Source organism: Nansenia antarctica, assembly GCF_963989245.1.
Source record: "Nansenia antarctica genome assembly, chromosome: 6".
Lineage (NCBI taxonomy): Eukaryota > Metazoa > Chordata > Actinopteri > Argentiniformes > Microstomatidae > Nansenia > Nansenia antarctica.
In genome coordinates this window covers 43313243-43325742 of record NC_137676.1, presented here as the reverse complement: position 1 = coordinate 43325742, position 12500 = coordinate 43313243, and the positions used below count along the sequence as shown (strand labels likewise).

General features: G+C 43.8%; 1 protein-coding gene and 1 long non-coding RNA gene across 4 annotated transcripts; both read right to left on the bottom strand.

Annotated features, from left to right (window-relative positions):
* Positions 1-1795: 1795 nt before the first annotated feature.
* LOC308159976 (uncharacterized protein) lies at positions 1796-6830 on the bottom strand. Of its 2 annotated transcripts, none has more exons than XM_080533813.1 (5): positions 6754-6830; positions 6090-6271; positions 5432-5533; positions 5095-5220; positions 1796-2073 (listed from the first exon to the last, which is right to left on the bottom strand). In XM_080533813.1, the coding sequence occupies exons 2-5, from the start codon at positions 6243-6245 to the stop codon at positions 1927-1929; spliced, it is 531 nt and encodes a 176-aa protein (XP_080389939.1). In that variant the 5' UTR covers positions 6246-6271; positions 6754-6830; the 3' UTR covers positions 1796-1926. The 2 variants fall into 2 exon arrangements, with proteins under 2 accessions (XP_080389939.1, XP_080389940.1); XM_080533814.1 differs by lacking the exon at positions 6754-6830 and adding an exon at positions 6622-6710.
* Positions 6831-9802: 2972 nt separating this feature from the next.
* On the bottom strand, positions 9803-10970 carry LOC308159568. 2 transcript variants are annotated; one of them, XR_013937483.1, is made up of 5 exons: positions 10913-10970; positions 10782-10832; positions 10426-10470; positions 10039-10342; positions 9803-9831 (listed from the first exon to the last, which is right to left on the bottom strand). It is a non-coding gene; the product is annotated as an uncharacterized lncRNA (long non-coding RNA). The 2 variants fall into 2 exon arrangements; XR_013937484.1 differs by lacking the exon at positions 9803-9831 and having other exon boundaries at positions 10045-10156; positions 10278-10342.
* Positions 10971-12500: the final 1530 nt, after the last annotated feature.

Below are 12500 nucleotides of genomic sequence, written 5' to 3'. Positions count from 1 at the left end.
GAAAAGGAGTGGGGAATATGCATACTAGGGAACAGGTATTTTGCTGGTTCAGAATGAGAAGAGTGATTGTGTATGTTTAGGTTGGGACGATTGTAATGTTTTAAGAGTTTAACACTCACAATGTACCCTGGAAAGACTGTTTGGTGTCAAAATGTTCCAAAAATAACCCAACAACCGAACGTATCCCAATGCCTGAACGTACACTAACAACTGAACGTACCTCTCACCTGAGTGTGCTTGCTGAGTGTCTGGGACAGGACGTTGTGTTCTTCAAATGACCAAAGCTCAAGTCACCTCAGTCATTATCTGGGTTCATTCTATCTTCTGTATTCTATTGTGTGCTAGTGTGATTTTGACTGGTAAATAGTGTATTGTGTAGACTGTGGCCTTGCTATCCAATTAAAACGTATTATCCAATAAAAACTCTCATTTTATGCACCCAAATTGTGGAATGCACTGCCAGTTTACATTAGGGATGCAACCTCAGCAAATATGTTCAAGTCAAGACTAAAAACCCATCTTTTTAATATTGCCTTTAAATGACTAAATAATTAAATTATGATTATATAATGATTGGAGCACTTTGAGGTGCAACATTTGCAGGAAAAGTGCTATACAAATAAAAAATATTATTATTATTATCAGATCTGATGCCACTTAGCCACATGTTCTGAAGAGCGAGTTTTGGCAAACACTGTATGACAGTCTGTCGGTCACTGTTGTGCTGTTTCAGACACTGTGTGGGTAACACACATACTGTATCACTGCTGGTGACTGGAGGGTTGCTGGCATCATATCTAAGGTGCCTACCACTGCTGTTGTGCCCTTGAGCAAGGCACTTAACCCCTAACTGCTCCAGGGGCACCGACTATGGCTGACTGGCCTAGAGCAAAAATACATTTCATGGTACTAAAAAAAGGTTGAATCTAATCTATTAACAGATACGTATCGTGCGCCAAATCCGTCAGTCAGTATTGTATTATCCGTGAATCTTCTCAGGTACCAAAACCCCTCATTCCCTTCAGTCATTCCTTACCCCATTTGTTTTATGTTGTTTTACATGACTGTTCAGGTAGAAAATAAAGCTTTCTTGAGCCCTATTCGCACAGGAGAGCAAATGGAGACATGGAGACCCCCATGTGATTTAGAAATGATTCCCCCACGTGTTCCGTGCAGTGCATTCCCACAGGATAAGTAAAAGTCTGTATTTTACTCAAATTCACTGACATTATCCCCCGGATATAATGTCGAGACTCTGTGTAACATAGATATGCAACAACAACAAAAATCTACGTAACAAGATATATAATGGATAGATATACATAATAGATATGTAACAAGCCATGCATGTCACCCATCTCAACATCCTTTGAGATTTCACTCTGGATTTGAGCTTTCTCTTTCTGCAAATGTGTCCCCAGAAAATACTAGTCCCGTGCGAATAGGGCTTTTGTGTTTTGATCCCTGTATCCAAGCTGTGTGTGAACGTTTGCATCTGAGAGAATTGAGACTGGATATCGGTAAAGTAAATGTAAGGATAACTCAGAGTTTAACTTAAACCAAATTATAAACACATTGGAGATTGATAAATCATAAACTATTATAAGAAGCTGATACCTTTTACATTATTATCATCATCTGTGGTGAATAGAAGGTTTAACAGAGGACAGGGCGCCCCCAGAGGCCCCCAGGAGTACTACAACTGTCAAAGACAAGAGACACAGACACACAGAGAGAGAGAGAGACAGAGAGAGAGAGGGGGGGGGGGGGTCTGGGGAAAAAGAGGAGGCAAAAGTTTCACTTGGAGACCAGATCTGTCTCATAATTTTATTATAAAAACAAAACAAACAAAACAAACAAAACATAAAAAGACGTTTTAACATCTGCATCGGTTTGGTAACAGGAAAGGTCTGAACAGTGCCAGTGTTACTGGCGTCCCTCCAGCAGGCGTCCCTCCAGCAGGTCCATGTAGGCTCCAGTGACCAGGCTTTCTTCCCCGACACCAAGCTCTTTCATCAGGCCTCGCGCCACCATCATCCCCTCCTCTGGAGCCTGGTCCTCCCTCATCACCACCTAACACACACGCACACGCACGCATGCACGCATGCACGCATGCAAACACACACACACACACACACACTTTATAACAAAATAATTGTGCTGTTGTGAAATCACCCAGATAGATCTGATCCTGGATCAGAGATAAAGAATCGGGATCATTCTGATCCAGATTAAACGTTTGGAACAACTGGGCCCCAACATCTTCAACCAGTCCCTGTCCCAGGCCACCATCCCACCCTGCCTGAAAACCTCAACTATCATCCCAGTCCCGAAGAAAAGCACGGTGAGCTGCCTAAACGACTACCGCCCGGTGGCACTCACACCAATCATCATGAAGTGCTTCGAGAAACTAGTCCGGGCCCACATAGTCACACGCCTCTCGCCCAACCTGGATCCATACCAGTTCGCCTACAGAGCCCACAGGTCCACAGAGGACGCCATCGCGACGACTCTCCACTCCACTCTATCCCACCTGGAGAGGGGAAACAGCTACGCGAGACTGCTCTTTGTGGACTTCAGCTCTGCCTTCAACACCATCCTTCCAGACAGGCTAGTGACCAAACTACTAGACCTGGGACTATCACACTCTATATGTGCATGGATCAAGGACTTCCTGTCCGACCGCCCCCAGAGGGTGCGGGGTGGGCTCCCACACCTCCACAGCCCTCAGACTCAGCACTGGGTCCCCCCAGGGCTGCGTGCTAAGCCCCATCCTCTACAACCTCTACACCTACGACTTCACCCCCGTCCACCCCAGCAACTCCATCGTAAAGTTTGCAGACGACACCACCGTGGTGGGCTGCATCTCGGGGGGGGGCGAGGCAGCGTACAGGGATGAGGTAGAGCAGCTGAGCAAGCTGTGCAAGGTTAACAACCTGCTGCTGAACCAGTCAAAGACCCAGGAAATCATCGTGGACTTCAGGAGGAAAAAATCTGAGGTCCAGCCCCTGCTCATCGACGGAGGGAGCGTGGAGAGAGTCTCAACCCTCCGATTCCTGGGGGTGCACATACAGGATGACCTGTCCTGGAAGAACAACACAGCAGCCATCATCAAGAAGGCACAACAGCGGCTCTTCTTCCTGAGAGTCCTCAGGAAAGACCACATCAGACAGGAGATGCTGGTGGCCTTCTACCGCTGCGCAGTGGAGAGCATCCTCACCTACTGCATCTGCAACTGGTTCTCCAGCTGCACAGCCGCAGAGAGGAATGCGCTACAGAGAGTCGTGAGAACGGCCCAGAAGATCACCGGCACCCCCCTCCCCTATCTGGAAGAGCTGTACAACACACGCTGCCTCAGGAAGGCCTCCAAGATCTCCAGAGACCCATCCCACCCTGGGTACGAACACTTTGCTCGGCTGCCCTCGAACAGGCGGTACAGGACCATGTTCGCAAGGACAAACAGACTGAAGCTCAGCTTCTACCCCAGGGCCATCCAGGCCCTGAACCAGGGTTCGACAGTGCGACTGTTTTGGTCGCATTTGCGAGTGAATATATTTCTGTGCGACTTGGAAATACATTCAATCGCACCAGTGCGACCAAAAAAAAAAAAAAAAAAGCGTAACTACTGTCATGCGCAGTCAATCTTATGATCGTTAATAAGATCACAGCGCATCTAAACCAATGCAATCCTTTGAAAACAGAAAAAAAAAAAAAACAGACACGTGACCCGCAAGCACAACAAGCTCGCATTTACATTTGAAAATCCTGTCAGAAAAAGACCGCTGTTAAAATGAATCCGATTACGGCATACTTTAGCAAGGCTAATGTTAGCACCGTTCCAGACAGAGAGGAGGTAGAGGGGGGTAGTGGAGTCAACATTACAGCTGGAGACGAGAGTGACGAAGAAAACATATATATCCTCCAGTAGGTCCAGGCACGAGCGGCCCCGGGGCGACTTCCTCGACACCCTGGCCACCGAGGTCACCTCGTTCAGCAGCACCAGATGCACAAACAGGAGAGACACTCGACCGAACATCGTTGAGCACTTGAATGCGTCGCAGCCCAAAACCCACAAAAATGTCGACAACTATGTAATTTACAGAAGAAGAAAAAACACGAATCAAGAAAATATATTAATTTTTCGTCTCAGTTGTATATTAAAGTTGTATCCGAGTTCCCTCCCGTTTTGGCGTTGCGTAAAAATGTTTGACTTTCTCCGCTGTGCGTAAAAGACTTTCCTATTCAGAGGTAAAGTAAATCAAACAGTAAATGGAGGCTAGACCATGGTGCTTTTAAAGCCATACCAACACTTTTCTTTAAATATGTTATGATTATGATAATTTGTTGTCGTCATACGAAAATTGCGCAATTTTCATTGTGCTACTGAAATTCTTGGTGTGCTACTAAATTTTTTGACATGGTAGCACAGTGCTACCTGGGGAAAAGGTAAGCGTCAAACCCTGCCCTGAACACAGCAAAGACCTAGGTTCTGGGCCCTGGACAGTCTGGACGGATTGATGGCAGCTGCTGGATTGAAAATCAGGTGTAGTGCTGAGGCACAAATGTGTACATTTCAAGCCTGCAAACTGCGACACTTTAAATGAATGTGCAATAACACTATGTGCAATATGACAACCCTAGGGTACATAAGGTTGCAGAGAATAGGAAATGTTAGAATAGGTACAGCATAGCATAGAGTACAGCACAGTGTTTTATTTGTACAGTATAGTATAGTGGATAGTGTACATAGCCTTTATTTATGTAAACCAGCTCCTTTCCCTTCTTGTTTTTTTTCTCTGTTTTTTTTCTTTCCTAGCACCAGGGGAGCCCCCCCTCCCAAATGTCGTTGTTTGGTACCTGTACTATATCAATGACAATAAAGACCATTCATTCATTCATGAAGATGTGAAGGGTTAGGGTTAGGTCTCCTCTAATGGAGGCTGGAGGCCCTGTGATCATCACAGTACTGAATGTTGTTTTTTTCTACTTAAACCATATCTGTTCTGATAATCACATCAACACACTCTCTCACACCAACACACACACACACACACACACACACACACACACACACACACACACACACACCCCTACCTCCAGCTCCATGTAGTGTCCCAGGCCCTCCACGGTATCCAGGTGAACGCGTGTCTGACCGACCAGGAACAGCCTCCTCTCCTTCCTCACCTCCCCCTTCATCCCCAGAGCATCGGCCAGCACCGTCTACACACACACACACACACACACACACACACACAAACCTCAACCTTCACATCCAAGGCATCCTCCAGCACTACAATACACACACACACACACACACACACACACACACACCTCAACCCTCACATCCTCAAGCACAGCACAGCTAGCGCACATGCGCACACACACACACACACGCACGCACACGCAGACAGACAGACAGACAGATAGTCACCCTAAGTGTGTCAGGGTCGTGTGTAGAGGAGATGGAGTAGTGCGACAGCTTGGGTCCATCAGTGTCTGGTCTCTCATAGAAGATCAGCTGACCACTGCCATCCTGCAAACAGAACACACATCAACCAACCAACCAAGTTTATTTGTAAAGCTCTTTTTACATAAAAAGAAAAGTCACAAAGTGCTTCACAACAAAATAATACTAAACAATATAAACAATAAATACAATACAAACAATATGATGATGACATTGAATCATAGACCCCCAGGAGCAACACAAGGAAATCCACCACAGAGGAAGAGACCTTGAGAGGAACCAGCCTCTGGGTGACCAGGTGCTTATGGACGGGGCAGGAGATTCAGTCTGGTGTGTCTGTGAGTGCGTGCGTCTCTGTGCGTGTGTGTGTGTGTCTGTCTGTCTGTGTGTGTGCATGTGTGTGTGTGTGTGTGTGTGTGCGTGTGTGTCTGTCTGTCTGTCTGTGTGTGCGTGTGTGTCTGTCTGTCTGTGTGTGTGTGTGTGTGTCTGTCTGTGTGTGTGTGTGTGCGTGTGTGTGTGTGTGTGTGCGTCTCTGTGCATGTGTGCGTGTGTGTCTGTCTGTCTGTGTGTGTGTGTGTGTGTGTGTGTGTGTGTGTGTGTGTGTGTGTGTGTGTGTGTGTACCAGGAGGTTCCTGAGTTTCAGTCGTCCGCTGCTGCAGTTGAAGAACGTGTCGTGCTGCCGGATCACGGTGCCTTCTGATTGGCTGAGCTGGCTCGCTTTCTCCGCGAATAGCGTGTGGTCGCTCACCCTGGCTTTGATCTCCACGTTAGACGGCATGTCTGCTCTGAGCCTGTGCACTAGGCCTAAACAAACATAATACACACACACGTTACGTTTTATGTTTATGGAAAGCAAGCACTGCAGCTAACCCTAAAGGGGGGAGGTGTACCCACTGGGACCACATGTATCACTGCAATGGAAGTCTCTTTGGATAAAAGCGTCAGCTAAATAGCATATATTATTATTATAGCTCATACACACGTAACATGTGTGTGTGTGTGTGTGTGTGTGTGTGTGTGTGTGTGTGTGTGTGTGTGTGTGTGTGTGTGTGTGTGCGTGTGTGCGTGTGTGTGTGTGTGTGTCTGTGTGTGTGTGTGTGTGTGTGTGTGTGTGTGTGTGTGTGTGTGTGTGTGTTGTCCACATGCAGACCTACGCTGTTTGGAGCTCTTTAGTAGAATATTTCCCCGTCGTAAAAAGCTGACGGTTTTATGTTGAATAGAGTCGCAGAGCCTTACGACATAACAAGACATGGCAACAAGACAGACTCTAGCAGCGGTAAACGTACCTTCTTTTCCTTCTTGGTTTCAGCGGGTTTCTCCACGGGCGTGGAGTGTACCGTGATGTGACGTTCCCGCCTCTTCCTCCTCCTGCCTCCTCGCGGGTCTCCGGTCGGTTCATATTTATTATTCTCGTCGCCACGTACCGACCGGTCCCACGAGCACTGACCCAGGACCTGTACGTCATCGGTACCGGCAGAGAAAAGCACTTCCGCCTTTAGTCACGTGCTCCAGCAGGCGGCTGCTATAGTATCCATCTGCGCGCAACAAATCCAACACCCGGAAATGTGTTATGCAAATATGCAAGCGCGGTATGATGACGTATGGTACATCACATTTCCGGGTGATGGATATGATGCGCGCAGCGCAGATGGATACACTAGGAGTAAACCATGAATCGCCTTACTACGGCCTTACTACGGTGAAAACTACGGAAAAAAACTAATATGTAGAGTACAGTCCTATCAATTGTTCGAAAAGGAGTAGGAAGAAGCCTGTCCTACCCCTGTTTATACTTAACAATTATGCTTACATTATATAATCCAATTAATTAATACATATATTTCAGTATCATCCGTTCTAATACTTTTTCATTAAAAATAATTTAAACCTTTTTTTAAATAGAGCAATAGAGCAATATTTCTGCTTTCCTTCATATTTTCTTCATATTTTTGACATTAGGAACAAGTTATTAGTGTGATCACGATATCCGACCTCATGTACAATCTGTACTGCAGTAAAAATGTGGAACGCCCTTCCTATAATCTTAAAGGAGTGCAAAACACTGCCCACCTTCAAAACCACTCTCAAAAAACATTTACAGGAGGCTGCAATCCGTAACTGGACCCTCTAAATCAAAAATCAGATTAAAAGACCCGAACTACCCACTGTACATACTTTGTGTTTTGTCCCCCGCCCCCACCTGTGGTGTATGTCCCCACCTGCCCTACCCGCTGTACATACCTGATGTTTTGTTGTATTGTTCTTCCCATGATGGATGTATTTTTATCTTGTAGATAGTAATAGTTATTTGTCTGTATTATCTTGTAGATAGTACTAGTTTGTTTTGTCGGTCTTACATGTAACGATGAATTGAGAATCAAGGACCCCAATTGAAATAAGCCAGTGGCTTTCTTGGGTTTTTATCCTGTTAGTTGACCTTGTATGTAATATGTACTTTCATGTACCTACTTCTGCAAATCTTCTAATAAAGTTTTCAATCAATCAATCAAAATCCTCATAGCTTTTTTCTGTAGTGTAATCAATGGGTTTAAAGTGCTTTTATATTCATTTCCCCATATCTCCACACAGTAACTCAAATAGGGTAAGACAAGACAACAATATAGAGTATACAACATCCTCTGTTCCAGAATATGTTTTGCCCTGCACAATACTGCAATACTCCTTGATACTTTGGATCTAACGTATCTTATATGAGATTTCCAACAGAATTTACTGGGCTTAAAGTGCAGACTCTCAGCTTTAGGTTAAGGGTATTCACATCCAAATTGAAGGAAGGGTTTATGAATTATAGCTCTTATGTATAATAACCAAAAGTAATTAGACAATTGACTCAAAAGCTGTTTCATGGGCCAGTGTGGGCTATTTATTCCTTCATTATTTCTTTATCAATTAAGCAGGTAAAAGGTCTGAGTTGATTCCAAGTGTGGCATTTGCATTTGGAGGCTGTTGCTGTATACGCACAACATGCAGTCAACAGAGCTCTCAATGCAACTGAAACAGGCCATCCTTAGGCTGTAAAATGCACTTCAATTACATCTGGATTGTTTCATTTCAAATCCTTTGTGGTGGCATACAGAGACAAAATTATGGAAATTGTGTCACTGTCCAAATACTTCCAGACCTAACTGTATATAAATAAAAGAATGTCAATGACCCCAGGTGAGGGACTTTATTAGGTCAAACAGGTTTGAGGGGTCAGGCAAAGGACTTGGTGGAGTCAGGCAAGGGTCAGGCGATCATCGTTGTAATCCATGGAGCAGGGCAGGAACCGTGGTGCAAGGTGCTGGGCTGGAGGTGTCCATGGTGCTGAGTGCACACTGATGAGCTAAATAAAACATTCTATTTCTGATGTCAACAGCACTAGGGCTCCTTCACAAAACCCTTACTGGAATCTTCATACACTCTGTGAATTAGTCTTTACTTTCTGATGAGTCAACAGCAATAACCCCATCCAGTGCGACATGTAGATAGCATATATTTAGAATATGTAAAATGCAAACACCAGAAATGCAAGAAAGTTTATGAGGTATACCAAATGGAATTAATAACAAGTGTTACAACCCTTCTGTCTAGAGTAAAATAAGGGCCTAACAGGGTAGAGTGCAGAATGTACAGGTGTGTTGCAACACAAATGCCCAAAAAAAGTGTACAAGGGATCAAATCAATTCAAGCTTTATTTGTATAGCGCATCTCACAAGATACGACTCAATGCGCTTCAATCAAGACATCATTGCTGATTGCACTTTAGCACAAGTGCTCTTTCAACATTGTCTCTATGGTCTTTCAGCTTCCTTTTCTTCTCACATTTTCGACCATATAATGGTGAGACAGCTGCTTCTCACTGTTGAGACAAAATGTTATAAAGAAGTGATTAATAATTAATTTAAGAAACTCACATTCATCAGTGGTTGCAAACTGTCATGGAATTTGTATTAGCACTCTCCTCATGTTTCCAAAATGCATTGCAAATGCAATGCACTAACAAGTCATTGGTCACTCTTCGTTGGTGTTGAACTTGTTGAGCCCTTTCCTAAAATAATAATACAGTGCTTAACCATGTTACAATGAAAAGGTGCAGTTAAGTACTGAATGAGTCACTCACTTTCTTTCCTTGATCATTCTACCTCAAGTGTCCTGATATAAAGTGTGGTTTCACTTTCCAGGCTTCTGACATCTTTGTCCCTGGTAACAGGATACACACATAAGCATGACTATGTGTACAGCTGTGAATGGTGGATAGTATGTTTGTATGCAATAAACTTCATTCACACTAACCAATTCTTTAGGAGGAAAGCTGTAAGGCCATTGAAGTACGTGTGGTCCTCGTCAGTGTCCAGTGGCATCTGTACAGAGTCCACCATTATTGCCAGTATGTTTTACATGAAAGGGTTAACTACTTCAAAAAGAGATCCAGGCTGGATTCAGAATGACACAGTACCACTAAACATATTGCATGTGCCATAAAGTTGCATGGAGTATGTGTTTTAGGAGCAGTAGCCCATTCAGAAACAGGCACACGGTCATAGATACTTAGTGAGAGATGCACTGACCATGGTGTTGCTTGCATGACTCCTTTTAACACTTGAATAGGTCCTGAATACAGGTGGGACACTGTCGTGAAGGGTCGCTCTGCCTTCCTCACTAAAGTGAGCAAACTTCCTTCCATATCTGAAATTAACACACATTATCTTCACCGGAAGGTTGAATTGTAGGGCCAGGTGTTACCCCAAAGTCCTCTTGATAATAAATGTACAAATACAATTATTATTTTTGTAGCACTGCAGCATACCCTTCCAGCCCAATGTTTTCCACCAGGACAATACACCACCACCTTCTCAGGAGAGACATGTCATCCTAAAGAAAGAGCAGTTACTCAATTTGCATTCAAAGTCTTATAGCATATTGATATAATGGGTTCTTGTTTTCTTAATACTTACAATGCTGAAGTCAAAGGTAGCCTCCATGGCGAAATACCAGGCATACTGTAATGAGAAAAGACACAAAGACAAGATTACCATGTGACAGCTTATAACTCAGTGAGAAGGTAGTCACACACATCCAATGAAATGTACATGGCTGATAACTCCATAGGAAAGTGATATGAGAGGTCTGCACACATGAATGTTCCTTAATACCTTTTATTGCACACCTTTTTATTTGCAAATGCACAAACAGAATGTTGGTCAGGACTAAGTGGTGGTCAGTCATTGTTACATACATTTACACATTTTTTTGATGGTTTTAAGGAACAATCAAGTGTGCCATATCACTTGGTGGCATTACCATAACTCACCATTATCATGAAGACACCACAGTCATTGCCACTGGTCTGCCTCGGAAGCCCCTGTACGAAGAAAAGTTAGTTAGAGAATAGTAGGTAATTATGACTATAGCTATAATATGATAGTAACATTCAAACAATACCTCCAAATCCAGACCAGTCTTCTCTGTCCAGGATCCCGCAACAATTTTCTCAGCAACACCCCTGGGCAACCAAGAATAAAACTAAGTCAAACAAAGAAGTACACACCTCCTACAGGAGAGAAAAAAGGAACAACATTCGTACCACTGCTGCTTCAGAACCACTTCACACCATGCAAGTCGGTCGATCATGCTTATTTGCAAAAGTTCAATGAGGAGGATTTCTCTGTGTTTCTCTTTCCTTGTGTTGGAAATGTGTCTATTTAAGTCCACTCCAGCTTTCGGGAAGCCAATCCTTTCTGAATGTTGGACAAACAATCAGTACATAATGCATGCATTGCCACAATGCCTCCTGATTGAACACAAGTCTTTAGAAATGGCAGTAACATTAGACAGGTCAGGGGACCGCCAGGACACACATCATAGGCAGGTCAGGGGACCGCCAGGACAAACATCATAGGCAGGTCAGGGGAACGTGACCGCCAGGACACACATCATAGGCAGGTCAGGGGAACGTGACCGCCAGGCAGGTCAGGGGAACGTGACTGCCAGAGCAAAAAATATTTGGGGCAACCTTAATAGTGTTCTGTAGGCTTCAGAGGTGAATCCCCTTGGAGTTTTGAAATACTGCGAATCTAGAAAGAAAATTTCTTTCTGGTGTGGCCTCATTACCTACAGGGAATAACGCATTCTGGACAATAAGCAAAAAGGACACTTTGGGGGTAATACAATAGACACAAACTCACAAGCAAATGGCATATGAAGGTTAAAGCTGAGAAATGCTCAACTACATTGTATGTCTTTATAATCTACTACTGTGGATGTCATATGTTGCATATAAAGTTATGCTCTGTATATATATAGGAAAGCAGAAATATTGCTCTATTGCTCTATTTAAAAAAAGGTTTAAATTATTTTTAATGAAAAAGTATTAGAACGGATGATACTGAAATATATGTATTAATTAATTGGATTATATAATGTAAGCATAATTGTTAAGTATAAACAGGGGTAGGACAGGCTTCTTCCTACTCCTTTTCGAACAATTGATAGGACTGTACTCTACATATTAGTTTTTTTCCGTAGTTTTCACCGTAGTAAGGCCGTAGTAAGGCGATTCATGGTTTACTCCTAGTGTATCCACCATACGTCATCATACCGCGCCTGCATATTTGCATAACACATTTCCGGGTGTTGGATTTGTTGCGCGCAGATGGATACTATAGGCTGCAGCAGTCGGTGCGCGGCGCACACAGTAAAATGACGTCATCTTGACCCCTCCTTCCCTCTCCCCAATCCTGTATACCCCTCCTTCCCTCTCCCCAATCCTGTATACCCCTCCTTCCCTGTATAGTATATACCCCTCCTTCCCTCTCCCCCATCCTGGCCACTCAGTAGTTTTTTCCACTCTGTATCTTTTTTATTGTCTGTATTTTCTCGGCCATACAAAGGGTGACAGCTGTAGGAAGTTATACATACACCATAAATATCATGCTACCAAAGTATTACATTTGTACAAAAATACTTTACAGTTCATAATACCTGTCCATTAGAAATAAAAATACAATTTTCTGGGACTTAACAGTGAAAT